The sequence below is a fragment of the Mauremys reevesii genome, linkage group 14 (assembly GCF_016161935.1).
Source record: "Mauremys reevesii isolate NIE-2019 linkage group 14, ASM1616193v1, whole genome shotgun sequence".
In the NCBI taxonomy this organism is placed as follows: Eukaryota; Metazoa; Chordata; order Testudines; family Geoemydidae; genus Mauremys; species Mauremys reevesii.
The window spans coordinates 33255448-33282333 of NC_052636.1; the positions used below are offsets into that span (position 1 = coordinate 33255448).

General features: G+C 48.3%; 1 protein-coding gene across 1 annotated transcript in view; it reads right to left on the reverse strand.

Moving 5' to 3' along the window:
* LOC120381594 (zinc finger protein 850-like) overlaps positions 1-26886 on the reverse strand; it is a gene marked incomplete at its 3' end in the record, with an annotated part of 191239 nt that overhangs the window by 48480 nt on the left and 115873 nt on the right. Inside the window, exon 3 of the mRNA XM_039499748.1 lies at positions 8370-9161. Within this exon, the coding sequence (XP_039355682.1) occupies positions 8370-9161 (792 nt within the window). The remainder of the gene's footprint in view (positions 1-8369; positions 9162-26886) is intronic.

The window sequence follows — 26886 nt, forward strand, 5'->3', positions numbered from 1 at the left end:
TTCAACTTCTGCTGTGGGAACCGTGCAGAGCTTTTGCCCAGAGTGGAGACAGGAAATGAAAGGAACAGGAAGGGATCCTGCCAGCAGGGGAGTTGGACAGTGTGGGGAGGGGATCCCAGAAGTGGGGGTGGGGGGCAGTGGTCTGGGGGGAGACCAGGGAAGGATCCCAGCAGTGTGGGAAGTTGAGAGCACAGGCCTGGCATGGGGACTGGGGAGAGTGAATGTGTCCCTCTAAACCCATCAACTGCAGACTAGGCAGGACTGGAAGAATTATGTATTTGTTGGTAAATGTCAATTTCTGTGTAAACACACAACCCAATGGCAAAATATTTCCATCGATAATCATCAAAACTGACCAATGGGCAGAGTAAGAAACATGCTTCTTGAGAACTTACCCTGTTGTAGAAGCAGCAGTGATCTGTGTGCTCCATATAACCTGTATGCCCAAAAGGTCTGTTACACTCCCCCCTCCCCCGCCCCGTCTCCTCTCCCTCTCTGAATGCCTGTGAAGTGGCTTTCCCCCTCCCCCCCCCCCTGCAATGCTTGTGGGATGAAGGGGCTGGTTGAACAGCGGGAAGATCAGAAGAGCTCCTAGATAGACAAGGTGTCTGGGACTCTCATTAGGCAGCACTCGCACACCCAGAGCATGGACACTGCATGGACACTGGCTGAGGTGGAGTGTGACCCACCAGATGCAGCCAACTCATCTCCAGTCACAGGCCATGAGAGCAGGTCCGTAAAAGGGGAAGGGGCCCTGTGCTCAGGAGTCCCTCACAAGCTTGGACCTCCAGTGACGGCCCTCCGCCCCGACCGCCGGGCCAGTGGTTCGCGGCGTTACATTCCATCGCCCCTCGGGAAGACTTACCTCCATCGCACCATCCATCGCAGCACTGGGGACACTTACCTAAAGGATCCTGACATCTCCAGTGCCAGGCCTGTCCTGGGAGCGTGAGGATGCAAGTGTGAGTGTAACCCCCCCCATCCCTTCTTTTGAGCTTAGCTATCAATATAATAAATGTGCTGCTTTCTGCCAAACTCTGGGGGGTCATTAGTCCTCCCTACACTTACTAGCTGGCCCAATTTTGGGTAACAGAAGCAACATTGCTGGGTCTGTCATTGTACCAAAGGGGAGATGGTTGTCTATAAAGGAGGTGAAGACTAAATGCATCCCATGAGGATAGGATTCAAACCCATGCATGCAGAGCACAATGGATTAGCAGCATCACCTTAACGACTCGGCCACCTCATCCGAGCTGTCAAGAAGTGGACAGGAAGAGAAATCTAAGGCCGGCAGAGATAGGGCCACTAAGGAGTTTTAAATACTAAGCATAAGCAGGGGATGAATGAGCTCCCCCTCACATCTAGTGAGGAGCTGGGAAGACTTCAGGAACAGGCCGTGTTTGCACAGACACCCCTACTCTGCCTAGCTATGCAGCATGAGGGGCAGCTTCCCCAAAAATGACCAGTTTGGGATGGGGTGGGTTACACATCACTTTAGGATTGAGTGGAATGAAATGTTATTCTCCTTCCTGTACGAGTGAAGGGCAGCAGAACGTACCTAGGCCGTCCGGACGGAGGGGTGCGTGGGTGAGGAATCGCTTTCATTGGACGGCAGAGAAGTGATTGAGGACATCCCCCTAACCCAGTGGTCCCCAAACATTTCACACTGCGCCCTCGTATCCATGGCTGTGGCCCCTCGGAAGCCGCAATCGAGAACCGGGGCTGGGAGTGGGGCCGTTGCTTGCTGGGGAGAGGGGTGCGTACAGGGGTAAGGGGGTCGAGGCCGGGCTGGGAGCCAGGGGCCCAGGCTGAGGGTGGGGTTGGGGAAGAGCTGGGGCAGAGTGGGGCTGAGTGGGGCTCCCTCCCTGCCCTCCATGGGGTCTGGCTCAGGCCCTGAGGTGCCCCATCAATCTTCCTGTGTCCCCCTAGGAGTCCTGCCCCACATTTTGGGGACCACTGACCCCTACTCGCTAAGCAGGGGCTGGTGATGCCAAAGCCCAGGGAAAGGGAGAACAAGTGCAGGGGCCCCAGCACCGGAACCCTGCCCCCCCCACTTCTGTGTGTGGCTCCGCCCCCGTCCACCCCTTCCACCCACGGCCCCACCCACTGTCACCTCTGTTCCACCCCTTCCCCCACTGACCCCACCCTGTCACTCCTTTACCCCGAGACCAGAGAAGCTCTGTGCCCTGCTGCAGCCCCCGGGCCGTAGCAGGGAGTGGGAGCTCCTGCAGCCCTGGGGCTGACATGGGGGAGACTTTTCCAGGGGGGCCCACTATGGCCCGGGCCCCTAGGCCTGGGCCCCACTGTCCCCTTGGCGACGCAAGGTTTGGGGAGGCTGAGCCCCCCCTAGCCCCCATGACCAGCCACCCAGGCTACCACGGCTCAGTGGGTGGCTAGTCTCCCTGTGTCTCTGCTGTTCGTGCTGGGGAGCCCAGCCGGTCTTAGGGGTGGGGCCCACGGCAGCCGCCCAGGGCTCCAGGGGTCAAAGGGCACCGTGGGGCCGTGCAAAGGTGCTCACTGCTCTCCCCGCCCCAATGCTCCTCCGTGGCCCCACAGAGGCTGGGGGGAGCGAGGAGCAACACTATGTGCTCCCTGCGTCCTGGTCACTTTCCCCACCTGGGCTGGGCTGTGAGGGGTTCTCTGCCCTCCCCTTATGCAGCCCGGCTGAGGAAAGTGACCTGGATGCAGGGAGCTCAGATGATGTCCCTTCTCACCCCTGCCCCTGCTAGGGAAGGCTGGTGTGTGGTGTCTCCATGGCTGCACTTTCAGTGATGCAGGTTTCTTGATCCCATTGTTTCAGGGGCATCCTACTAGATAAAATTGAGCAAGAAATGCTTCCCAGGGGTTTTTAGGACTGGAATTGCTATTTTCAACAGTCATTGCCATTTTTTTCTAGTTTTGTTTGTTTAAAAGGAAGACAGTGATATTGCACTGGCAAATTCCCCATAGAAACAAAGAATAATAAAGGCACCTCAACTTTTCCTCATTTATGGAGGACAGTCTTACAATATGCATCCAGATCTCCTCCAATCACACAAGCTGAAAATTGTTCCACTTTACTGCAGTTCTGTAACCATGCGGAACCAGTCCTGTCTGTGTTCTGTGCACATCCAAAATTCCTGCTGAATGATCTGTCCTGGGAGCAAGTTACCAGTGACCCAGGGCTGGGATGGAAGGAGAGTGCAGGGGTGTGTGTGGGGGGGGAGAGCCCAGTGACCCAGGGTTCAGGCAGCAAGGGTTATGGGGAGCCCAGGGCTGCGGTGGGGGCAGCCAAAATTTTTTTCCTTGGGGCGGCAAAACCTAGAGCTGGCCCTGCCTCCACCCACCATGAGGTAGGCAGGAGCGGATCATTATTATCCCTACTCGAAAGAGGGAGAAGCTAACACTGAGAAAGGAGAATTGACTTGTCTTAGGTCACACAGCCAGTCAGTGGCAGAGTTGGGAATAGGACCCAAGAGCCCTGATTTTCAATATACCTGCCCCTGGAAATTCCCACTACATGCATCCGACGAAGTGGGTATTCACCCACGAAAGCTCATGCTCCAAAACATCTGCTAGTCTATAAGGTGCCACAGGACTCTTTGCTGCTTTTACAAACTAACCATCAGATCTTGAATTTCAGACATTGAATGACCTGAATAAAGTGCTCTGTGATGAGCTCCAGACCTACAACAGTGCACAGGAATTATTCAGCAAGTATTTGAGGAGAACTGCAATGTTAGAGAGAATCATGAACTGCTCAGATACAATTAATGCAGAGAACAGCAAAATTCATCAAACATAGAACTGGTTCTGACTTATTTCCTTGGTCTTAAAAGAGACCAACAAGGACCTGAGTCTCCTCCCTGTCAATAACCCCCTGCTCAGCCAATCAGGGTAGAGACTGAGGACGGGAGGCGGAGGGTTCTCACCAGAGAACCCAAAGGATGGCCCAGGTCACTGGTGGGGATCACTGCCCGAGCACTATTTTAGCCCCACATTTTTGGGTGGACCTCCCACAGTGGGAACTGCAGAGCACTCCCCTGCAAAAGATGGATCATTCTGAACAGGTTTCACACCTCGAGGAGACTCTTACCTTCTAAACAGGGACGGCTGTTTTCTAGTAAAATCACTAAAAGGGAAGGAGAAAACTTGAAAGAGGTTCCTCCTGGCGCTCACGTCCGTGAACCCGAATACTCACTCAGTCCTCAAAGAGAGACCTGGAGAAGGAGACTTGCTGAAGCAAAGCCACAGGGGTCTCTGAGGTTTCCCTGGCCCCTCGCCCCTGTCCTGCCTGGCTGATGTCAGCATCTCTCTGTGAGGTCACTACCTCCCCACCACCGTGGACCAATAGTCTGAGGTCCTGCCAAAGGCCTTTGTGATGTCACTGCCACGCCCCTCCCTTGCTGGGCTAATGTCCTGCCCCTGGCCAGGCACTTTGGAGGTTTGAGCTACTCCTGGGGATCACCCCACTCAAGGAGCATTCGTTCTAGGCAGCAAGCCGGCTAGACAGGGAAACATCAGACGCTGCTCCCAATGCTGCACTCGGTTTTTTAGAAATTAGTCGACTTTATGGCCAGAAAAGACCATTAGAGCATCTAATCTGACCCCCTGCATATCACAGGCCTCCTGTATGACACAAGAGCTACTTTGGGGGCAAACACATTCCAGAAAGGCATCTAGTCTTCATGAAATGACATCAGGAGATGGAGAATCCACCACTTTCCTTGGTAGCTTGTTCCTGGGATCATCCTCGCTGTTGAATATTTGTGCCTTAGTTGTAATACAAATTTGTCTCTTTTCATCTTCCAGCCATTGGGTCTTGTTATTCCTTTATCTGCTGGATTAAAGAGCCCTTTAATACCAAATCTTTTCTCTCCATTTAGGCACTTCAACACTTCAATGAAGTCACCTTTCAATCTTCTTTTGATCAGCTAAACAGGTTGAGCTCTTTCAATAGCTCACTAGAAGGCATTTTCTCCAGCCCTCAGAACCTTTGGTGGCTCTTTGCTGCCCCAGCTCCAATTTCACATCTTTTCAAATGAAGACACCAAAATTAGAGGCAGTATTCCAGTATCAGTCTCACTGATGCCGTGTCACCTCCTGTGACGTTATTGACATAATCTGTAACTGTATAGATCACCCTTGCGACCACTGTTCTATATTTGCAGCCAATATTGTAGAAAGGTGTCGTGTAAGAGGTCTATGGAGAGGCTGATTGGCTGATTATAATGATGCTATCTCTAGATGTGTATCATTTTTGTAGTTGATGTTATGAATATTGGCTCTATGCTGCCCGTACTTCAAACTTGTGCTCTGCTTCTGGGGAACACCCCAGACAAGTTGGTGTCAGTTCTGCCTAGCCTGCTTAGTGGCCCATTAAGGACCATCAGCTATACAATCAACCCATTGAGAGAAGGCAGATAAGCCTTGTGACTCAGCAAGGTCTGCAGGGACCTGCCTATGGAGAGAACTCTAAGGTTTTTCTGTGCCACGTGCTGGACAGAGTGTCCTTGGGACAAAGAAAGGAAAGACCACATGGCAAGAGGCTAGAAAAGGCTGATGCCTCGTCTCCATCTTGTTTTCAATCCTGCTTCATGTCTCTGGAGGGACTTTGCTACAAACTGAAGCTCTGTACAAAGGACTGAATGACCCATCCCAGCTGTGGACGGACTCCGGAGACTTGATTTGAACCTGCAGTTTATGCCATCACTGCTACAAGCCTGAACGAAGAACTTTGCCATTACTGTGTGTAATTAATTCCTTTAAAAATTTTAACTCTCATCTATATTTCTTTCTTTTTATGAATGAACCTTTATATTTTAGATGTTGTAAGGGAAAATCCAGTGTTATCCAAGGCCTTGTAGGCCCAGGCCTCATGTCAAGCTGCCAGGGCCGGCCAGACAAGCCAAGCAGGGGGCACGGAGGAGACAGTGGAAAGTCCTAACAGTCCCCGACTGAAAATTTTTTTTGTAATATCCCCTACTGTCAACACGTAACCGCATAGAACAGATAAGTAAGAACAGGAAAAGCCTAATATGGAAGAAATTTACTCCTGCTCCAATCAGCATTAACTTTGCAATTTTTTTTAGCAAAATAATAAGGAAATGATGTATGTAACTTGCATATTACGATTGTGGTTTTAAGCTTTATAAGGCTGTCTGTAACCAGCTTCGGGGAGGCCGTTTCCATAACGGTTCTCCCCGTGCTTCTAATCAATAAAAGGCCTTAAGCTGATCTGATTGAAAACACAACACATGGATCAATTTTTCCATAACAACGCTAAAGGATTTGCAAGAGCGTGATTTGTGGGTAAGATCTGACTTGTCTATTGACCTGCATCTGTTGCTTGGTCCTTTGGGGTCCTTTGAGAGAACCTGTTTTCTTTTACTGGGGTTTTGGTTTTCATAACCATTCATCCCCATAAGGAGCGGGGCTGGGGATGATAGAAGGAACTGGAATAGCTGAGGGAATTGCTTGTATGATGTCCGATTGGCCAGTGGGGTGAAACCAAAGTCCTCTCTGCATGGCGGGTGTGACGTGCTTTAATAGTGAAGGACACCCAGCCTCGGGCTGACTGCCCTGCTCCAAGCAATTTGTCCTGAATTGATACTCTCAATAGCGTCCTGCCAGTGGTTGCATCGTTACAGGGGTTGTCTGGGATTACAGCTGGGAACTCTCCGAAGCTCAGGATGCGCTTCCTCAGCTAGGAAATCGTAACCCACACACCTCCAGGGGTGGTGGGGTGTCCCAGCTAGTGGCACCGAGATCACTTAGAGGAGCAATAAAACCTGTCTTCTCTACAGCCCTCGCTAACAGCCGGGTGGCTTTAGTTCATGCTGTAGAGGCCCCCACACTAAGCTCCAGAGGTCCCGGTTCAATCCCACCCACCACCTCATCACCAGCCTGGATCTGTCAACATAACAGAGGCAGCTGCCACCTGGGAGAGAGCTGCCACGCCACGCCCGGCTGAGAAGAGGTACCAAGCAGTGTAACTGCAGGGTTAGCCAGACCATTCAGTAACATTATCGCTCTATTTATAAAGCCTTTGGTTAGTGGCAAATCATGAGACTTATCCCTCCCTGCTGTTATTCCACTGACTCCAGTGTCTCTTTCCCCATTTCTGGTTCCAAGAAAATAAATTAAAACAACCTTCAGAACTAACATGCTGTGGGAAAATTTAAATGTTGATAGCTCAAATAATTCAGTTTCTTCTGTATCTTGTGTGTGTCTATCTGCTTTGTGTGTGTGACCGGTGGAGCTTTTGTTTGCTCCTGGCAGGTGCAACCATGTCAGATTTGTCTGTGGGGAGGGGCCAGAGAAAACAGACACCCAGGCCTTCGAGGTTGGGGTTAGGCAAAGGAATAACAACCCTGTCCCATAAAAAACAAAATATGTTACAGAAACAGCGGTAGGAACAGTGCTAGAGAAACTGGTAAATATTCACAGTGCCCAGGCTTGAAGTAATCGGAAACACAGAATTCAAAAGCAAAGCTCAGGGGCTACTGGGGTTTATTCTCTGAGCTTAGCCGTGTGCTATAGCACAGGGATCACTTTTGGAAGTCTCCCATCCCACAACGGGGAAAGGAAAAGGATTCTTAGGCTCTAGCACGGATTGAAGGAGGATGGTGATGGGAATAAGGGAATCCCTCTGACCCTAACTACATCTGTTGTTACAATGGGTGAAATGACATTTTTCCCTATCCCTGCCCTGTTCCTGCTCTTTTTAAGTGTGGAAAATGATACTAAAAATATCTGCTCCCCAGCACAACCTGAAGCAACATCACAGCAACTGGGAATGAAACAATTGGTTCCCCAAGGGAGAACTCGATGACTAACAATTGCTGTGAAATGGGGGAACAGTATAACCGTGATGCTCAGGGTTTGTTTAGACTAGTGAAAATGATGGAGTTTAGGTCAGGTCAAGGGAAAGCTAATGGCAACCACTGCACCTGGGCTGCATCTGCACTACAAATGTTTACATTAAGATCACTAACTTGAGCAGCCAACCTCCTGTACAGCCCTAGTGGCTGTCAGGCACAGGTAGTTTTGCCTCAGTGTAGCTTGTTGGGATCAAACCTCTCTCCCCCCACCTGGAGCTGATGAACATTCCTGGCAGGAGGGACACACACTCCTTCGACTCAAAGGAAAGGAGGTGATAGAAAAGATCACAGGACTGACCCCAAAGAAGGGTGAGCTGCAAAAGGCAGAAGCAGGCAACTGATCTGGTGGAGCTGACACACCACGGTGAAGATGGTGCAAAAATCACTATGTGGGAATTAGCAAATGTAATTAAAAAAAACCAAACTTTGGCCAGCCCTAGTCAAGGGATTTATAACAATTCTCTCTCATGTGGATTTTGTGATGTCTCATAAGGCTTGTGCGCTGACTGAAGCTTTTCCGCACTCAGAACACGTGTAGGGCAGCTCCCCTGTGTGGATTCTCTGATGTGTGATAAGGTGAGAGCGCCACCTGAAGCTTTTCCCGCACTCAGAGCACTTGTAGGGCGTCTCCCCTGTGTGGATTCTCTGATGTGTGATAAGGTTAGAGCTCCGCCCGAAGCTTTTCCCGCACTCAGAGCACTTGTAGGGCATCTCCCCTGTGTGGATTCTCTCATGTCTGATAAGGTCAGAGCTCCACCCGAAGCTTTTCCCGCACTCAGAGCACGTGTAGGGCATCTCCCCTGTGTGGATTCTCTGATGTGTGATAAGGTTAGAGCTCCGCCCGAAGCTTTTCCCGCACTCAGAGCACGTGTAGGGCGTCTCCCCTGTGTGGATTCTCTGATGTCTGATAAGGTTTGAGCTCTGATTGAAGCTTTTCCCGCACTCAGAGCACGTGTAGGGCGTCTCCCCTGTGTGGATTCTCTGATGTCTGATACGGTCAGAGCTCCGCCCGAAGCTTTTCCCGCACTCAGAGCACGTGTAGGGCATCTCCCCTGTGTGGATTCTCTGATGTGTGATAAGGTCAGAGCTCCGCCCAAAACTTTTCCCGCATTCAGAGCACGTGTAGGGCGTCTCCCCTGTGTGGATTGTCTCATGTCTGATAAGGTGAGAGCTCCGCCCAAAGCTTTTCCCGCAGTCAGAGCACGTGTAGGGCGTCTCCCCCGTGTGGATTCTCCTATGTGTGATAAGGTTTGAGCGCCGATTGAAGCTTTTCCCGCACTCATGGCACATGTAGCGTCTCTCTTCCAAGTTGATTCTGTTGCGTGGAATAAGGGTTGAGTCGCTACTGTAGTTTTCCTCTGGCCTCTGCTGAGTCTCACAGGCTTTTGTGTTTTCTGGGACTGCACACCTCCTGGAAACATTCCCTTTGTATCTTCCTGATAACATCCAATGTGGATCTACTTGCACAGTGTCTTCCTGCTGGGGTTTCTCCTCCTCGTTCTCACTCACCATCCCATCGCCGGATGGGAGACAGAGAGAATCCAGACATAGGTCACTCCCTGTGCCTGAGAAAAAGGAAATGTCAGAGAGAGGAATGGAAAAAGGGATGAACAAACCAAAATATATGTAAAAGCAGCAAAGAACCAGACTAACACGGCTACCCCTCTGATACAAAATATATGTGGGAGAGATCAAGCCTATCAGGTGCTGATTTTCCCCAAACCCTTCCACAGAGAAGAGAGGAAGGCATCAGTTCTGGGTCCTCATTGCACCATAACTCTCAGGGGAAAGTGAGATCAGGGAGGGACCTGCTGCCAGTTGTCAGTCAGAATAGGAGGGAAGGCATGAGTGAAATCTGCCATAATGATTCCACATCTGCAGGAAACAATCCTGAACTTGAAGAGCTCACAGGGTCTTTGTAGGGCATCCCAAATGTTTCCTGCATTCCTAAGCAGTTGTTGAGTTGTTTAACCAAGTCCTCACCTGCGAAGGCAGCTCTCGGGACCACTTCTTTCTCAGAGCCCTGGAGGTCTGGGACCCACGGTTCTTCCCCTCGTTCCAGCTGCGAGATCACATCAGGTTTGGAAATTGGAAAGCCTACTGCAGGCAAAGAAAACAAGGGAGGTCAGTGGAATTTGTGGGATACTTGTCACAAAGAATATTCCATAGTTTTAACCCCATCTCATTTTTAGGCAGTATCATCTGTAGCCCTCAGGATTCATCTGCTTGCCTGCATCAATATCTCTTTTCTAATAAGTACAGTATAGTGATATTTTTAATATGAATTAATAAACCTATGTTTGGCTGTAATGCAAGAAACCTACAGGCCAAAAACCTGCATTTTAAGCTAAAGCAAAGTTAGCATAGCTATATCCTGTGCCCTTTTACCCAGAAAAGGAACTGTTTTCCTATGCTCAAATAAAGTGCCTACGCTTAGGTCTAAGACCCTTTACGAGACCAACAGACAATGAAGAATAGTAAATGGGATTTTTCAAAGTTGTACTCACAGACTTAACAAGTACCCCACAAATGCGCAGATATCTGCCATCCATACGCACACACATACTAGCCTATGGAGTAAGCGTGCCCTAACATTTCTATGGGGAAGACTGAAATTTGGGCATAAGAGGAAGGATTTCCGGCATTTATTTCTATAAAAGAGGTAACCTACCTCTTTTACCCGCACCTTGACCTCTCCTTCTTCTCTACACTTCACCATCTTCAACTACGTATTCATGTTATGCATCTACGACAGCTATTAACCAGTAATAGGCACTTATTTTCTTTTCAAACTTCAAGTTCAAAAGGAACTCGGCTAAGTTTGGTCTCTCTAAATTTTATTTTAATTTGTGTATTAGATTATTTAGTTGAGCTAAAAAGTAAATTCCAAAGTAGCTTTGAAAGCTCTTTACATTAGTTTCCCTTGCAAGAGCTGTGAAACCAGAACTGCCAGAGGTGAGGCAAACACCAGTTTATCAAAACAGGGTGTGAATATTAACCAAAGTTTGCAGCACATAATATTGTATCATCATATGTATCTCCTGAATAACAGTAATACAATTATAACTCTGTAATTCTACGTGTTTTACAATTTACTTACTATTTCATTGATTTTAATAAAAAGTCTTTATGACTATATCTGTCTCCGTGTGAGCTTTCTGTCATACCCCCGAAGGTCCCTTTATCAATTCTGCGGAACCTGATTCGAAACACGAACTTTTATCTTCTGATCAAACAAATTGTGAGCCTAAACTCATATTAATTAATATAAATTATTAAGTATTATTATTAATTAATTAAAATAATTACAATACACATTAAATTAAGTTGATAAATCAAATCAACATTACTAACTACAGGCCAGTCAGTCTCACCTCAGTCCCTGGAAAAATCATGGAACAGGTCCTCAAGGAATCAATTCTGAACCACCTAAAGGAGGTGAAACTGATCAGGAACAGTCAGCATGGATTCACGAAGGGCAAGTCATGCCTGACTAACCTAATTGCCTTCTATGATGAGATAACCGGCTCTGTTGATGAGGGGAAAGCAGTGGATGTGCTATTTCTGGACTTTAGCAAAGCTTTTGATACAGTCTCCCACAGTATTCTTGCCAGCAAGTTAAAGAAGTCTGGGCTGGATGAATGGATGGTAAGGTGGATAGAAAACTGGCTAGATGGTCGGGCTCAACGGGTAGTGATCAATGGTTTCATGTCTAGTTGGCAGCTGGTATCAAGTGGAACGCCCCAAGGGTCGGTGCTGGGGCCGGTTTTGTTCAATATCTTCATTAACGATCTGGAGGATGGTGTGGACTGCACCCTTAGCAAGTTTGCAGATGACACTAAACTGGGAAGAGTGGTTGATACGCTGGAGGATAGGGATAGGATACAGAGGGACCTAGACAAATTAGAGGATTGGGCCAAAAGAAACCTGATGAGGTTCAACAAGGACAAGTGCAGAGTCCTGCACTTAGGACGGAAGAATCCCATGCACTGCTACAGACTAGGGACCGAATGGCTGGGCAGCAGTTCTGCAGAAAAGGATCTAGGGGTTACGGTGGACGAAAAGCTGGATATGAGTCAGCAGGGTGCCCTTGTTGCCAAGAAGGCTAATGGCATTTTGGGTTGTATAAGTAGGGGCATTTCCAGCAGATCGAGGGATGTGATCGTTCCCCTCTATTCAGCACTGGTGAGGCCTCATTTGGAGTACTGTGTCCAGTTTTGGGCCCCACACTACAAGAAGGATGTGGATAAATTGGAGAGAGTCCAGCGGAGGGCAACAAAAATGATTAGTGGGCTGGAGCACATGACTTATGAGGAGAGGCTGAGGGAACTGGGATTGTTTAGTCTGCAGAAGAGAAGAATGAGGAGGGATTTGATAGCTGCTTTCAACTACCTGAAAGGGGGTTCCAAAGAGGATGGATCTAGACTGTTCTCAGTGGTAGAAGATGACAGAACAAGGAGTAATGGTCTCAAGTTGCAGAGGGGGAGGTTTAGGTTCGACATTAGGAAAAACTTTTTCACTAGTAGGGTGGTGAAGAACTGGAATGGGTTACCTAGGGAGGTGGTGGAATCGCCTTCCTTAGAGGTTTTTAAAGTCAGGCTTGACGAAGCCCTGGCTGAGATGATTTAGTTGGTTTGGTCCTGCTTTGAGCAGGGGGTTGGACTAGATGACCTCCTGAGGTCCCTTCCAACCCTGAGATTCTATGATTCTATGAACACACCCCAAATAAGGCTACGCATCCCAAGGCCATCTTCCTTGGCTCAAAGTGGCAGACAGAGAATAGTAGATGGCCCATGCCCTGAAGAATTTACAATCTAAATCAGGGGTAGGCAACCTGCGGCAGCGAGCTGATTTTCAGTGGCACTCACACTGCCTGGGTCCTGGCCCCTGGTCCGAGGGGGGGCTCTGCATTTTAATTTAATTTTAGATTAAGCTTCTTAAACATTTTAAAAACCTTATTTATTTTACATACAACAATAGTTTATTTCTATATTATAGACTTATAGAAAGAGACCTTCTAAAAACGTTAAAATGTGTTACTGGCACACGGAACCTTAAATTAGAGTGAATAAATGAAGACTCGGCACAGCACTTCTGAAAAGTTGCCGACCCCTGATCTAAATAGACAAGACAGACACAGAATGGGGTAGAAAGGGCTAGAACCCACTGTTAGAATAGACATTCAGGCCTGCCTGTAAAGCCTATAGTTTAAGAACTTAGGGGTATTTTTATCACTTTGTCTTTATACCCCTGTAACTAGCTAAGAATCAAAATCTCAGTCCGCCTGTGTATGGGCCTTCTCTCACTGTGACAGTCTGAGGCCTTGTTCTTAGGCTAAGGCCTTTGGCTAAGCAGCAGGGGCAGCCATAAGCTGGGAAGCGAAGGGTCACATCCTCACATCCCAAACCAGTCACACTGAAATAAGATGCTACTGGGCTGTTAGGAAGATGATCCTGTCCTGATAGTGCCTATCACCACCAGATAAAGAAACAGATCTTAAGATGGCAGGCCAGTCCTCGCCCACAGACAGCCTGCCAACCTGAAGCATATTCTCACTAGTAACTGCACACCGCATCATAGTAACTCAAGCTCAGGAACCAATCCATGCAACAAACCTCGATGCCAACTCTGCCCACATATCTACACCAGCAACACCATCACAGGACCTAACCAGATCAGCCACACCATCACCGGTTCATTCACCTGCACGTCCACCAATGTAATATATGCCATCATATGCCAGCAATGCCCCTCTGCTATGTACATCGGCCAAACTGGACAGTCTCTAAGGAAAAGGATAAATGGACACAAATCAGATATTAGGAATGGCAATATAAAAAAACCTGTAGGAGAACACTTCAACCTCCTTGGCCACACAATAGCAGATTTTAAGGTGGCCATCCTGCGGCAAAAAAACTTTAGGACCAGACTTCAAAGAGAAACTGCTGAGCTTCAGTTCATCTGCAAATTTGACACCATCAGCTCAGGATTAAACAAAGACTGTGAATGGCTTGCCAACTACAGAACCAGTTTCTCCTCCCTTGGTTTTCACACCTCAACTGCTAGAACAGGGCCTCATCCTCCCTGATTGATCTAACCTCGTTATCTCTAGCCTGCTTCTTGCTTGCATATATCTACCTGCCCCTGGAAATTTCCACTACTTGCATCCGACGAAGTGGGTATTCACCCACGAAAGCTCATGCTGCAAAACGTCTGTTAGTCTATAAGGTGCCACAGGATTCTTTGCTGCCTTTACAGAACCAGAGTAACACGGCTACCTCTCTGAATCTTAAGATGGTTAATGAAAACTTAGTCTGATAGCATCCGGTCTGGCAAGAAATCCCTTATCAATGGTTGTGGTTGTGAAACCCTCATTTCTGTATTGTTTTATCTTTATGGCCACCACTTTTACCTTGTTAATCAGTCTGGTTCTCTAATTGTTTCTGTCTGCTGCATAATTAATTTTTCTACGTGTAAGTTCATTAGGGCAGTGGAATATGCTTGCTTGGAAATAACCCCAATAAACATCGCATTATCTGTGCTTCAGACTTCTGGTCTTTTGCTGCTTGCTGTCTGCGTGACAAGAACCAGGGAAGTGGGAGGGTTAAGGGAAAACCCTCTAACAAATGGACATGACCTGATAACCAAGAGGTGAGCCTTTAAGGAAGGTTTTAATACACTTTGGAACGGATCAGGGATTCCCATGAGGACTGAGAGGGAGCGATGGTAAACACGCATTTAGATCCTTTTCTTGTTTTATATATTTTCCCCATAAGGCTGCAATGCCCTGGCTTTTAAACAGTCCTTGGGGGGTGCCCCTTGAGTGCACTAGACCCCCAAGGGCTCCCACTCTTCCACAAGGACAGGCCACTTAGCTTCAACACCTGAGACTGAGCCACTTCCTCGGTGCCCTTCCTCTACACTCCTCTCCACTTCTTCCCATTACTCTCAGCCAGCACCACCTGCCGGCACCTTGGGAGCTTCTTGTGTTCCCTCCTCGTCTCTCACTACCTCATCCCTCCCTGCTGCTTTTTAGCTCTAACCCTGCACACACCCTCCCCATGTCCTGACACCCCAGAATTATCTACTCCCCCCTTCTCCTCCCCTCTCACAGCTCTGTTCTCCCTTCACCCGTGGGGTCCTGAATGGCAACACCTATACGCTCTCCTATCGAAAGAGGAGCTCATCTGACTGTCACACAAGCCATGCATCAGTCACACACCTATTTACTCAATTTAGAATTCTACAGGTAGCATATTTTCCTCTTAAAATGAGGAAAAGGCATGAAAGTTACAGTTATTAATATAGTTACTAATGTAGCCAATAAGGATACATTCAATGCAATTTTAAAATGTGTGACAGCACCAAAAAGGCACATGTCCAAAAATGATTCTAGTGGGTGAGAGATAAGGCAAAAAAAAGGGGGCAAGGAAACTTGTCAAAACTTGTATGACGAATAAAGGTATAAAGTTATTACTACTCAGGTTCTTCAGAGACCCCACAGGTTCTAATAACCCAGGGGACAGGACTCCTTACCCAGCGAGGTCACCGTCTCATAGTTCTCCTGCATGACATCCCTGTAGAGGGCTCTCTGAACAGGGTCCAGCAGAGCCCATTCCTCCCTGGTGAAATACACAGCCACCTCCTCGAAAGTCACCGGCCCCTGAAAGAGCAAGAGTCCAACACTCAGTACCTGCTGCCCCAGTCACAATCCCCTATTCACGGAACAGCAGCACCAGGTAAATGGAAGCTCCGGGAGGCACATGTTAACAGAGTCCCACCCCACCTAGCTTAGAGCAGCCAGGCAGCATCAGAGGGTAGAAAGAGAGAGTCTTTGTGTCTCCCAGCTGACAGACGCAGGCAGGGTCGTCACATTTATCACATACCTACTAGCCACAGTTTGATATAGGAGATGGGGCTGGCTCTGGACCCTACTAATGGCTCCCTGGTAGGAAACACTCTCCAAATAAAATATAAGGAAGAAAAGGGAAGTCAGTAGTAAAGAATATTAGTTAGAACAGGGTGTGACGAGGCGGTTCTGGCGGGACCTAACTGAGAGTGCCAATTCAGGACCAATTGCTCAAACAGGGCAGTCACAGCCCAAGCCTGGGGTTTTTCCACCTTTAAGGCAAACCAAACCAGCCAGACAAGAAGGACTTTGGTTTCACCCCACTGGTTAACCACAAGTCACACAAGCAATTTCCTTAAAAACTCCAGTCTCCCAGTATCACCACCAGTGCCACTCGTCCGGGGGATGAATGGTTATAAAAACCAACACCCCAGTAAAAGGAAAAGGTTCTCTCGATCCCAAAGAATCAAGCCCCAGACCCAGGTCAATATACAAATCAGATCTTACCCACAAATCACGCTGTTGCCAATCCTTTAGAATCTAAAATCTAAAGGTTTATTCATAAAGGGAAAAAGGTAGAGATGAGAGCTAGAATTGGTTAGATGGAATCAATTACATACAGTAATGGCAAAGTTCTTAGTTCAGGCTTGTAGCAGTGATGGCATAAGCTGCAGGTTCAAATCAAGTCTCTGGAGTACATCCCCAGCTGGGATGGGTCATTAGTCCTTTGTGCAGAGCTTCAGCTTGTAGCAAAGTCCCTCCAGAGGTAAGAAGCAGGATTGAAGACCAGATGGAGATGAGGCATCAGCCTTATACAGGCTTTTCCAGGTGTAAGAACCTCTTTGTCCTTACTGTGGAAAATTACAGCAAAATGGAGTCTGGAGTCACATGGGCCAGTCCCTGCACTTTGCTGAGTTACAAGGCCTATCTGCCTTCTCTCCATGGGTCAATTGTGTAGCTGATGGTCCTTAATGGGCCATCAAGCAGGCTAGGCAGAGCTAACACCAACTTGTCTGGGATGTCACCCAGAAGCAGAGCACAAATACAAAATACAGACAGTATAAAGCCAATACTTATAACTTCAACTACAAAATGATACATACATATAGACAGCATAATCATAACCAGCAACCCATAACCTGGTCTTAGACACCTTAGATGACCCCCTTTACCTAAGATTTGGTGCCACTACAGGACCTTGGTTGCAAACCATGTTCTATATGGTCCCAGTTTATATCAATAACGTCACACAGGGGTAGGCAACCTATGGCACGGGTGCTGAAGGCAGCACGCAAGCTGATTTTCAGTGGCACTCACAATGCCCGGGTCCTGGCCACCTGTCCGGGGGGCTCTGCATTTTAATTTAATTTTAAATTAAGTTTCTTAAACATTTTAAAAGCCTTATTTACTTTACATACAACAATAGTTTAGTTATATATTATAGACAGAGAAAGATCTTCTACAAATGTTAAAATGTATTACTGGCACACTCAAAACCTTAAATTAGAGTGAATAAATGAAGACTTCTGAAAGGTTGCTCACCCCTGAGTTAGAAGGTCAGAATTGTAGAAAATTGGTAAGGGAAATCAATGACCAATCAATGAAAATAAGAAGGAAGGTTTGAAAAGTATATTAATCCTAACAATGATAGTGATAAATTACTAGACGGAAATGGCAGAATTATCAAAAATAATGCAGAAGAGGTAAAAGTGTTCAATAAGTGTTCTCTCCTGGATTTGGAGAAAAACAGATGCTGTACGCGTATCACAAGATGTTGACGATGACACTCTTTCCATTCCAACAAGAACTCACAAGGACATTAAACAGCAGTTATTACAGTTAGACATGTTTAAATCAGCAGGTCTGGATAACTTGTATCCAAGAGTTTTTAAAGACCTGGTGGAGGAGCGTGGTGGACTATTAATGTTGATTGTAATTAGGACTTGGAACACTGGGAATTTCAGAAGACTGGAATTAAGCTAATGCTGTGCCAATACTAAAAAGTGTAAAAGAGATGATCCAGCTAATTACAAGAGTGTCAGTCTGATATCAATACTGAGCAATATAACGGAGCAGTCGATACTGGATTTCGTTAATAAAGAATTAAAGGAAGGTAATATAATTAGTACCTATTAACAAAGGTTTAGAGAAAATAGATCCTATCAAACTAACTGGATATCCTTATTAGATAAGATCAAAACTTTGGTTGCAGCTAATATTATTGATGTAATATATCTAGACTTCTGTCAGGCATATGACTTGATTCAGCACAATATTTTGACTAAAAAACTAGAATGATACAAAATAAACACAGCATACATTAAATAGATTAAAAACTGGAATGGTAAATGGGGAACCATGGTCGAGTGGATTTATTTCTAGCGGGTTCCCACAAGGATTGCTTTTTGCCCGTGTGCTATTTAACATTCTTATCAATGACCTAGAACAGAATATAAAATCATCACGGATAAAGTTTGCAGTTACCACAAAGATCGGGGGTGGGGGTAACTAATGAAGTGTCAGTAGATTCAGGCTCCAGCACTGGGAGTCTGGGAAGTTGTCCCAGCCCTGGCTGGAGGGTTATTTCCTGTTCCACAAAGAGCGGAAGTTCCATTCCCAAATCCCGTGCCTTGAAATTAGGCCCTATCTGACACTACACCCCATATTCAGCATAGTGGTATGGTTATAATATGATTAGGACATAATTATGATGCATTTTGTGCAAGATGCGTCATGTGCTGAATATGATTATCCTATTTGTGTGCATGCATCATGTTTGTATTGGAAGTTCTGGATACTGACTCTGTATCTGTATTTCAAATGTGCTTACTCTGGGTAACACCCACAACGAGCCTTTCAGGTACAACAATGAAGAAGCCAGACAGTGCTGATGGCTCATCAACAAAGACAATGGACTGTGGAAGAGCTTAGCCTTCCTGTGATTGTTTCAGCCAGCCTATGAGTCATGGCTACTATGACTCAGCAGGACATGCTAGGACATGTGACTAGACCACATGACAACGAACTCCATTTTGGTACCTGTATTTTTCCACAAACTGGACTGGGAACTTAGTTTGGAACAAATGGTTCCCGCCATATGGAAAAGCTACATAAGGTGGGGTGTGACATCATCTCTTGGCCTCATTCCCCACACAAGAGAACTCCTGGAAACACCTGAGGAACAAAGACTGAACTGGGGGAACTGCTGCTCCCAGGGTAAAGGGATTTCTAGCTTGTGTATGGAAACTTGGGGGACTGCTTCTATCATCAGTCAGGGTGAGAAATTGCTAATTCAAATTCTATCCAGATAGTATGTTAGGCTTAGTTTGAGCTTTTGGTTATCTGCTAAGTAATCTGCTTTGATCTGTTTGCTATCACTTAGAAGTGTTGGGATACGTTAGGGTTCAGTAAAAGAGCTGGGAAGCTGCTAATGTGCTGACATGCATTGGGGACAAAGGCATAAGCAGGCAGGAATTCTTTGCTTAACAAATAAGTTGCCATATTTTTCCTCTCTCTGTTGCTTGTAAGAATTGACATTGATGCAGCTGCATGAAGTGTAGTTGTTGGAATGAATGTCCTTTGTGTGAAAGAAAGTAAAAGAAATGTTACCTCCCCCTCCCTTCCTTTCCCAGCTACATAAACAAGCCCTGGCTTATGGCCCCTTCCTCCCTCCCCGAGAACTGCTCATTGACCCTTCCTCCATACCCTGAGAACTGCTGTTTAGGGAAATTTGTGGCAACACGTTATTGCAAAGAACGGTATTTTCAAGGTAAAAACGCCTCTATGATATGTGTAATACTGTGATAGTGGATAGGGGTGGGTATACTAATTGTATGAGCGTTTCTACTACTTAATAAGGGGTTTTGGGGTGTTGTAACGGATGTGGGTGTTTACATACAAACTTGGATAAAAGGCGAGTGATGTAACTAATCCAGTGCTTACTCGATAGCTGTCCAGGGGAACAAGTAACGCAATAGAGAAGCCTGCATTCATATCCGCCTCTGGATCAACCGGCTCCTTTTTTGTTCTAACAATAATTACTTTAGATCTACCTTTCTGCCATTAATAAACTTGTTTTATGCTTTATCTTAATCAGTGCATTTTGAGTGAGTGTTTGGGGAAAAGCTGAGCTTGGTTAGCACAGGCTTGTTGTGAATATCTCTCCCATATCGATGGGAAGGGGAACTATATGAATGAGCTGACATTACAGAGATTCCTGTGCACTATAAGATGGGATAATTCTGAATTTATACTACAGCAGGTGTGCAAGGCTGGGGAGCTGGGAAATTGGCTGTTGTCTCTATCTGTCCTTGAGTGGCTCAGGTAAAGCATTCAGGTAGCTTAGTTGGGTGTATGGCGCCACCTACTGTCATGTTGGGTGATAACAGGCCCTGGAGGCTGGCTGAATCTCCAGCAAAGCCGTGAGAGAAGGGCCAGCCCAGCTTGAGGGTTAGAGGGCACAGCGGTTCCCAGAAGCCCCCAGACTGCACCCGGGGTGACAACCCAGCACACCCTAGAGTACACAAGTCTCAGCAGGTTTGTCACATCCTGTCCCTTCCCTTTCTCCACCTGAGATATTTCCTGCCTCCCACCACCTCCAGCAGCTCCCACCCTCCTATGCATTTACTGCTTCTCTCCTCCAAGCAGAACCCACCACCAGCTCCTGGTAATCCCTTACCTGAGCCAGCTCCATTGCAGCCATTTCCTTCCCTTTGGGAGGATGAAATGATCTGGAGCAAAACGTGGACGTTAATCTGTAGCCTGCCAGGACGAGAAGAGCAATGTGAGAGAATGCAGAGGGGGCTTTTGTCCATTCCACAAGCCGATTCCCCCCTGATTTTTCCCTGCTAATGGACACTCTAGGTTCTGCCACACTGTGAACACAGAGTGACCTTATCCCAGTACAGGCCTAGGCTCCTCCCACCAGGGTGTGACCCTCTGAGACACGGTGAAACCCTCCCAGTAACATCCTCTGTTACACTTACCAAGTTTGCAGACAATACAAAGCTGGGAGGTGTTGCAAGTGTTTTAGAGGATAGGCCAGGGAAGGAGAGCTCAGTGGTTTGAGCATCGGCCTGCTAAACCCAAGGCTGAGAGTTCAATCCTTGAGGGGGCCATTTAGGGATTTGGGGCAAAAATCTGTCTGGGGATTGGTCCTGCTTTGAACAGGGGGTTGGACTAGATACCTCCTGTGTTCCCTTCCAACCCTGATCTTCTATGATTAAAATTCAAAATGATCTGGAGAAAAGACCTGAAGTAAATAGGATGAAATTCAATTAGGACAAATGCAAAGTGCTTCATTTAGGAAGGAACAATCAGGTGCACACGTACAAAATGGGAAATTCCTGCCCAGGAAGGAGCACTGCGGAATGGGAGCTGGGGGCCAGAGTGGATCACAAGCTAAGTACAAGTCAACAGTGCAAAAGGGCAAACATCATTCTGGGATGTATTTGAGGGAGTACTGTAAGCAAGACACAAGTAGTAATTCTTCCACTCCACTCTGTGCGGATTAGGCCACAACTGGAGTACTGTGTCCATTTGTGGGAGCCACATATGAGGAAAGATGTGGACAAATTGGAGAAAGTCCATAGAAGAGCAACAAAAATGATTAAAGGTCTAGAAAACATGACCTATGTGGGAAGACTGGAAAAATTGGGTTTGTTTAGTCTGGAGTAGAGAGGACATGATAATAGTTTTCAAGTACATAAAAGGTTGTTACAGGGATGTGGAAGAAAAAATTGTTCTTAACCTCTGAGGATAGGACAAGAAATAATGGCCTTAAATTGAAGCAAGGGCAATTTAGGATGGAGATTAGGAAAAAACTTCCTAACTGTCAGAGTGGTTAAACTCCAGAACAAATAGTGTAGGGAGGTTGTGGAATCTCCATCACTGGGGATATTTAAGAGCAGGCTGGACAAACACCTGTCAGGGATTGTCTAGATAATACTTAGTCCTGCCTTGAGTGTAGGGGACTGGCCTAGCTACCTCTCGAGGCCTCTTCCAGTTCTATAATTCTAAGAACCAAAGGCCAGAGACGAGCAGAATCAAAGGAGTCACTCTGGGGATTCTTCCTGTCACTGTCCCCAAGGCAGCTCTCTCAGGTTTACAAAGCTGTTTGATGCTCCAGCCTTTATCCAGTCTCTCCTGGCAGTGCCCCCTTCATGGGCTGGGCCTAGTTTTAGCCTTTGGGAAGCGTGAGCCCGGGGGCTCTGAGACTGGGCCTTCTTGCCTCAGCACATCTTGTTCCTTTCTGTGGCTCCCCAGGGAGTCCAAGTGAGTAGATACTCCTCCTACAGACTGTGAACACGAGAACATAAGAGCTGCCCACTGCATCAGAGCAATGGTCCATCTAGCTCAGTGGCCAATGCCAGGTGCTTCAGAGGGAATGACCAGAACACGGAATCATCAAGTGATCCCCCCCGTCACCCATTCCCAGCTTCTGGCAAACAGAGGCTAGAGACACCATCCCTGTCCAGCCTGCCTGTGACACTGGCAGATGAGGTGTTAGCTCTTGCAAAAGCCCCCGTCTTCATTGAACAGGGACAAACACACAGTGGAATCAGTTTGACTCACCTGTGTTAATATTAAGTATTAGGATTATAAGAATGCGTTTACACTTTATTGAATGCTTGTGAGTGGCTGCCTGGGTTAATATCTGACTAGTTGCATTGGGAGCCTCTGTGGCTCTGTAAATCACCAGAGGAGAGAGACTTTACCTAGGTGGAGTGTTGATTGACAGCCGAATGCATTACACCCTGCCTGGCAGGAAAGGTTCATCAACACCACATAGACTATTATGGGATGTTAAAGACAACAAAAGACTGTTGTTGTGCTCTTGACTTCCCATTAGCTGAGTTTGCAGCTCAGAGCACATGGCAGGAAGGGGATGAAAAACCCCATATAGAAGGAACTGATGATCTGTAGCTGCTTGGACTCTGGGGGGATAAAGTTTCTAGGCATAAGTATGAGATCCCCAGCTGATTAGCCTGGGTTAGTCCTAAAAAAGATGCAGAGCTTGCTTATTATAGAAGCTTCTTTTACCTTTTGAAATTTAACACTGTAACTCGTCTGCATCTATAGGATTACCTGCTTTAACTTCGTAAACAACTCTCCTTTCCTTTTAAATAAATCTTAATACAGGTTATGACAGGACTGGCTACAAGTATTGTCTTTGTTGTGAGATCTAAGATTCAATTGACCTCAGTAAGTGACTGGCCCTTTGGCATGAGGTCAGGCTTGACAAAGCCCTGGCTGGGATGATTCAGTTGAGGGTTGGTCCTGCTTTGAGCAGGGGGTTGGACTAGATACCTCCTGAGGTTCCTTCCAGCCCTGATATTCTAGGATTCTATGACTGGCAGTAACCTGAACATTGCTGTGATTCGTGGGGTAAGACAGTGGTTCTCAACCAGGGGTCCTGGGCCCCTGGGGCCACTAGCAGTTTTCAGGGCAGGGGCCAAGCAAGGGCAGCATTAGACTCACTGAGGCCCAGGGCAGAAAGCTCTAGTCCCAGCGCATGGGGCTGAAGTCCAGGGCCCTGAGCCCCACCACCCGGGGCTGAAGCCAAAGCCTGAGCAATGTAGCTTTGTGGGGTCCCTGTGGCACGGTGCCCGAGAGAGGAAGAAAGTGCCCTGAGGACGCAGCCAGAGGGCTGAGCCCTGACACACGACTGGCTCAGAGGGTCTCTGCAGTCAGGAAGGGCTCGCAGCGAGGAAGCCTGGCAACTGATGGCTGGAGGGGTGAAGAGGTTTGGGGTACGGTGGGGGAAGAAGCGTCTGGGACTGGATAACCTGGGGCTGGGCAGTCTCCATAGGGGACACTTGCTCCTCCTGTGCCCTTTCCACACCATCTTGCGAGGCGAGAATGACCACCCTCTCCCCACCCCCAGCGGCAGCCGTGTCTCAGGACTCTCCCCAGTTGCACCCACTAACTCTCCTCCCATTTGGGGTATAGCTCGGGGCAACAAATTCCCACCAAGATGAACCCAGCTGGCTGCTGCCTGTTCTGGTGCCACAGGGGCCTCTGGTGGGTGAAAGGCAGAACTGTAGCACTGCTCAGGCAGAACGTATCTTCTTCAAGCCAAAAAAAAGAAATTCTGCGCTGGACGTGAATTCTGTGCGTACGCAGCGGTGCAGAATTCCCACCTGAGTAACTCACACCTGTCACAAACACAACCTGCTTACTCCCATCTCTTCTCCCTATGTGTCGAGTCCCAGAGCTGCTGCTGTCATTAATGCACACAGGCTTTCACTCCCGTTAGTGCTGGCAAGACCCAATCCAGCAACAGGACTGAACCCTTATTTTCCTATCACATAGGACAGTCTCAGCTGAGGGGGAGGTGAGATGGGGAGGGGGTACAGAGGGGAAAGTTGTTGTACCCATGTTGGTCCCAGGACAGCAAAGAGGTATTTTTAATTGGTTCTAAAACAATTACCTCCCCCACCTTGTCTCTCCAAGAGATCTGAAAGTGGCAGAAGGGGACAAACAGGAAGACAGAGCTCAGGACTCTAAACCAAACATTTCAAACCCCTGGAAGAAACTACATTTCCCTTCTGCCCCTGGGTATGTTTGTATCCTCTGTGAGGGACCACCCCACTCCCCTCACAGCAGCAACGGGAGACTGCAGCCAGCCCGATGGTCTTTCCCAATCCTGGGATGTTTGTTGTGACAAAGATTGTGTGTGGTGGGTGCACGGGCTGGGGACAGCCGGACTGATCTGCAGATTGGAAAGTCAGGGCAACTCTAGCACAGCTTGGGGGCTGTGGGCAGGGGGAGCCGTTCTGGAGCTGGGCCTCTGTCCTCTCTAGCTCCCATGGCAGATGGCTCTGGCAGCATCAAGTGGGTCCATCACTGCAGGGGAAGGTGGGGTAGTGTCTGAGGTCAGGGTGAGAATTGCTCAAGAATGGGGGATGGAATTCACCTCCCCACCCCTCTGCAGAGCTCAGCAACTAGGGCTTTATCCAGTGAAGTGAAATTCACTCTGTGCAGTGATGAGCTGCCAAAATCATAACAAACCGGTTCCCTCCTCACCCCAGGAGGGATCATGCCCCCCCCCAGGAAGCCCTGCCCCATCCACCCCCTTCCCTGTACCCTGACAGCCCCTGGAACCCTTGCCCTGACTGCCTCCCACCGCCCCCATCCAACCCCTGATCATTTCTGACTGCCCTCCCGGGACCCTTGCCCCTATTCAATCCCCCTCTTCCCTTCCCTCTGACCCCCACAACTCCTATCCACTCCTCCCCACCCCGAACCACTCCCCTGCCCTCTCTCCAACACCCCCTCCCGGCCCCCTTCCCGCGCGGCCTGGACGTGGCTGGCGGTGCTGCAGTCCGGCCATGGCTGGAGACGGGAGCCTGGACTGCAGCACCGCTCCGGGGCAGGAGTCGCACGGCCGGAGGATACGGTGGGAGCCGGGTGGCCAGAGCCAGGCGGCTGGCCGGCCGGAGCCGGGGAGGGCCGCCGCCAGAGCCACGGGGCCGGAGCTGGGCAGCCGGGGCCGCCGTCGCGCCCGGACCCGGGCGGCTGGGTAGGTGGGGTGGCGGCCGCCGCTGGGCCCGGAGCTGGGTTGCGGCGGGGCCGGGAGGGCCGCAGCCGGAGACGGGCAGCCGGGGCCGCGGTGCCGGGAGGGCCGTGGCCGAGCCAGGCGGCCGGGAGGGCCGCGGGGCTGGGAGGGCCGGAGGCGGAGCCGGGCGGTTGGGGAGGGACGCGGGGCCGGGGAGGGACGGAGGCAGGCAGGCGGCCGGGGAGGGACGCGGGGCTGGGCAGGGCCGCGGCCAGAGCCGGGCAGGGCAGGGACGCGGCTGAAGACCGGCCGGGGCGCATGGCCCTCCTCGTTCCCTCTACCCCTACCTCAGCTCCATCTTCCTGTTCCTAAGCGGGAAGCCTGCTTGCTTCTCAGCCCCCCCAGGCTTCCCGCGCGAACAGCTGATTCGCGGGAAGCAGGGGGGGGAGGAGAAGCAGGGCGGAGCATTCATGGCAGCAGGTGGAGGCAGAGCTGAGGTGAGCTGGGGCCACAGCAGGGAGTGGTTGTTAAATTTAAATGCCCTTTTAGAACAAGTTGTCCCAGGCGGGACAACCGGTTCTAACAGAGCGTCTAAATTTAACAACCGGTTCCCGCGAACCAGTGCGAACCGGCTGCAGCTCATCACTGACTCTGGGTGACTGAGTCAGCCACTGAAAGATGCTTGTGCCTTCGGTTCCAGTTCTCCCTCCCCAGACTGCCGGGGGCAGCCAGGGATAATTAGTGGGTTATGGGAATTAGAAGATGAAAATTCACTAAGAACAATGATATTTGTGTGTTTATTATTAAATCCCCAGACACCCACCAATCCCCGTCCTCCTTCTGATGAGCTATAAATATCTAAGGGACTCGGCTACTGATCCTGCAGTCAGTTCCTGCCCTTCTCCACTTTCTAAAGCAGCACTTTTAAGAACAGGGCAGGGAAACATGTAAATACTTTGAACCAAATTCCAGAAGCTGCTGAGCATGGAGAAGTTAAAATGAAACCAAGGTTCCGTCTCTCCAAGGACCTGGCCCCTAGTGCAAAATACGACACTCCCCAGGAATCTGAAATGGCCACTTCAGAACTGATAATGTTACTAATCTGTTCACTTCTGGGAATTACCACTAAGAGAAACAACCCAGTGACGGTGATATCCTGAGGAAAAGATTTCACGTGTCTTTAGATCACACCGATTTGTAATCTGGAACAATATACACTAAAACGCCTAATTCGTAGCCCTACGGCAATTGCCTGGTCTCCCTTCAGGGCAGAATTAAGGTTGGTGCCTTAGTTGTGAATTTCCATCCCCTAGCATATTACAATTGCTGTTAAGTGGGTTTGACAAAATTCATTGTGTCTATTTCTTTCTTTTAATTTCAAGAGATAGAGATTTATTTTTAAACCCTTTTTTCAATGTTTACAATTTCAATGTTCAGAGCTGTGGAAGTTATGGGGGTCCTCAGACAACAATTATTTAATAACAGTAACTGCTGAGAGTCCAAAAGCCAAATCATAGAACTGTTCAAAGAGAAATTGTCAATCTCATACCCAAAATATACAGTGTAAATAGCCTTAAATCAAACTCCACTTTCTCCAGAAGCATTTCTGTATATTACCTATATCAATATTTTTTAATCTGTGTGTGTGTGTACAGTGAAATTAACATTTACTGCAA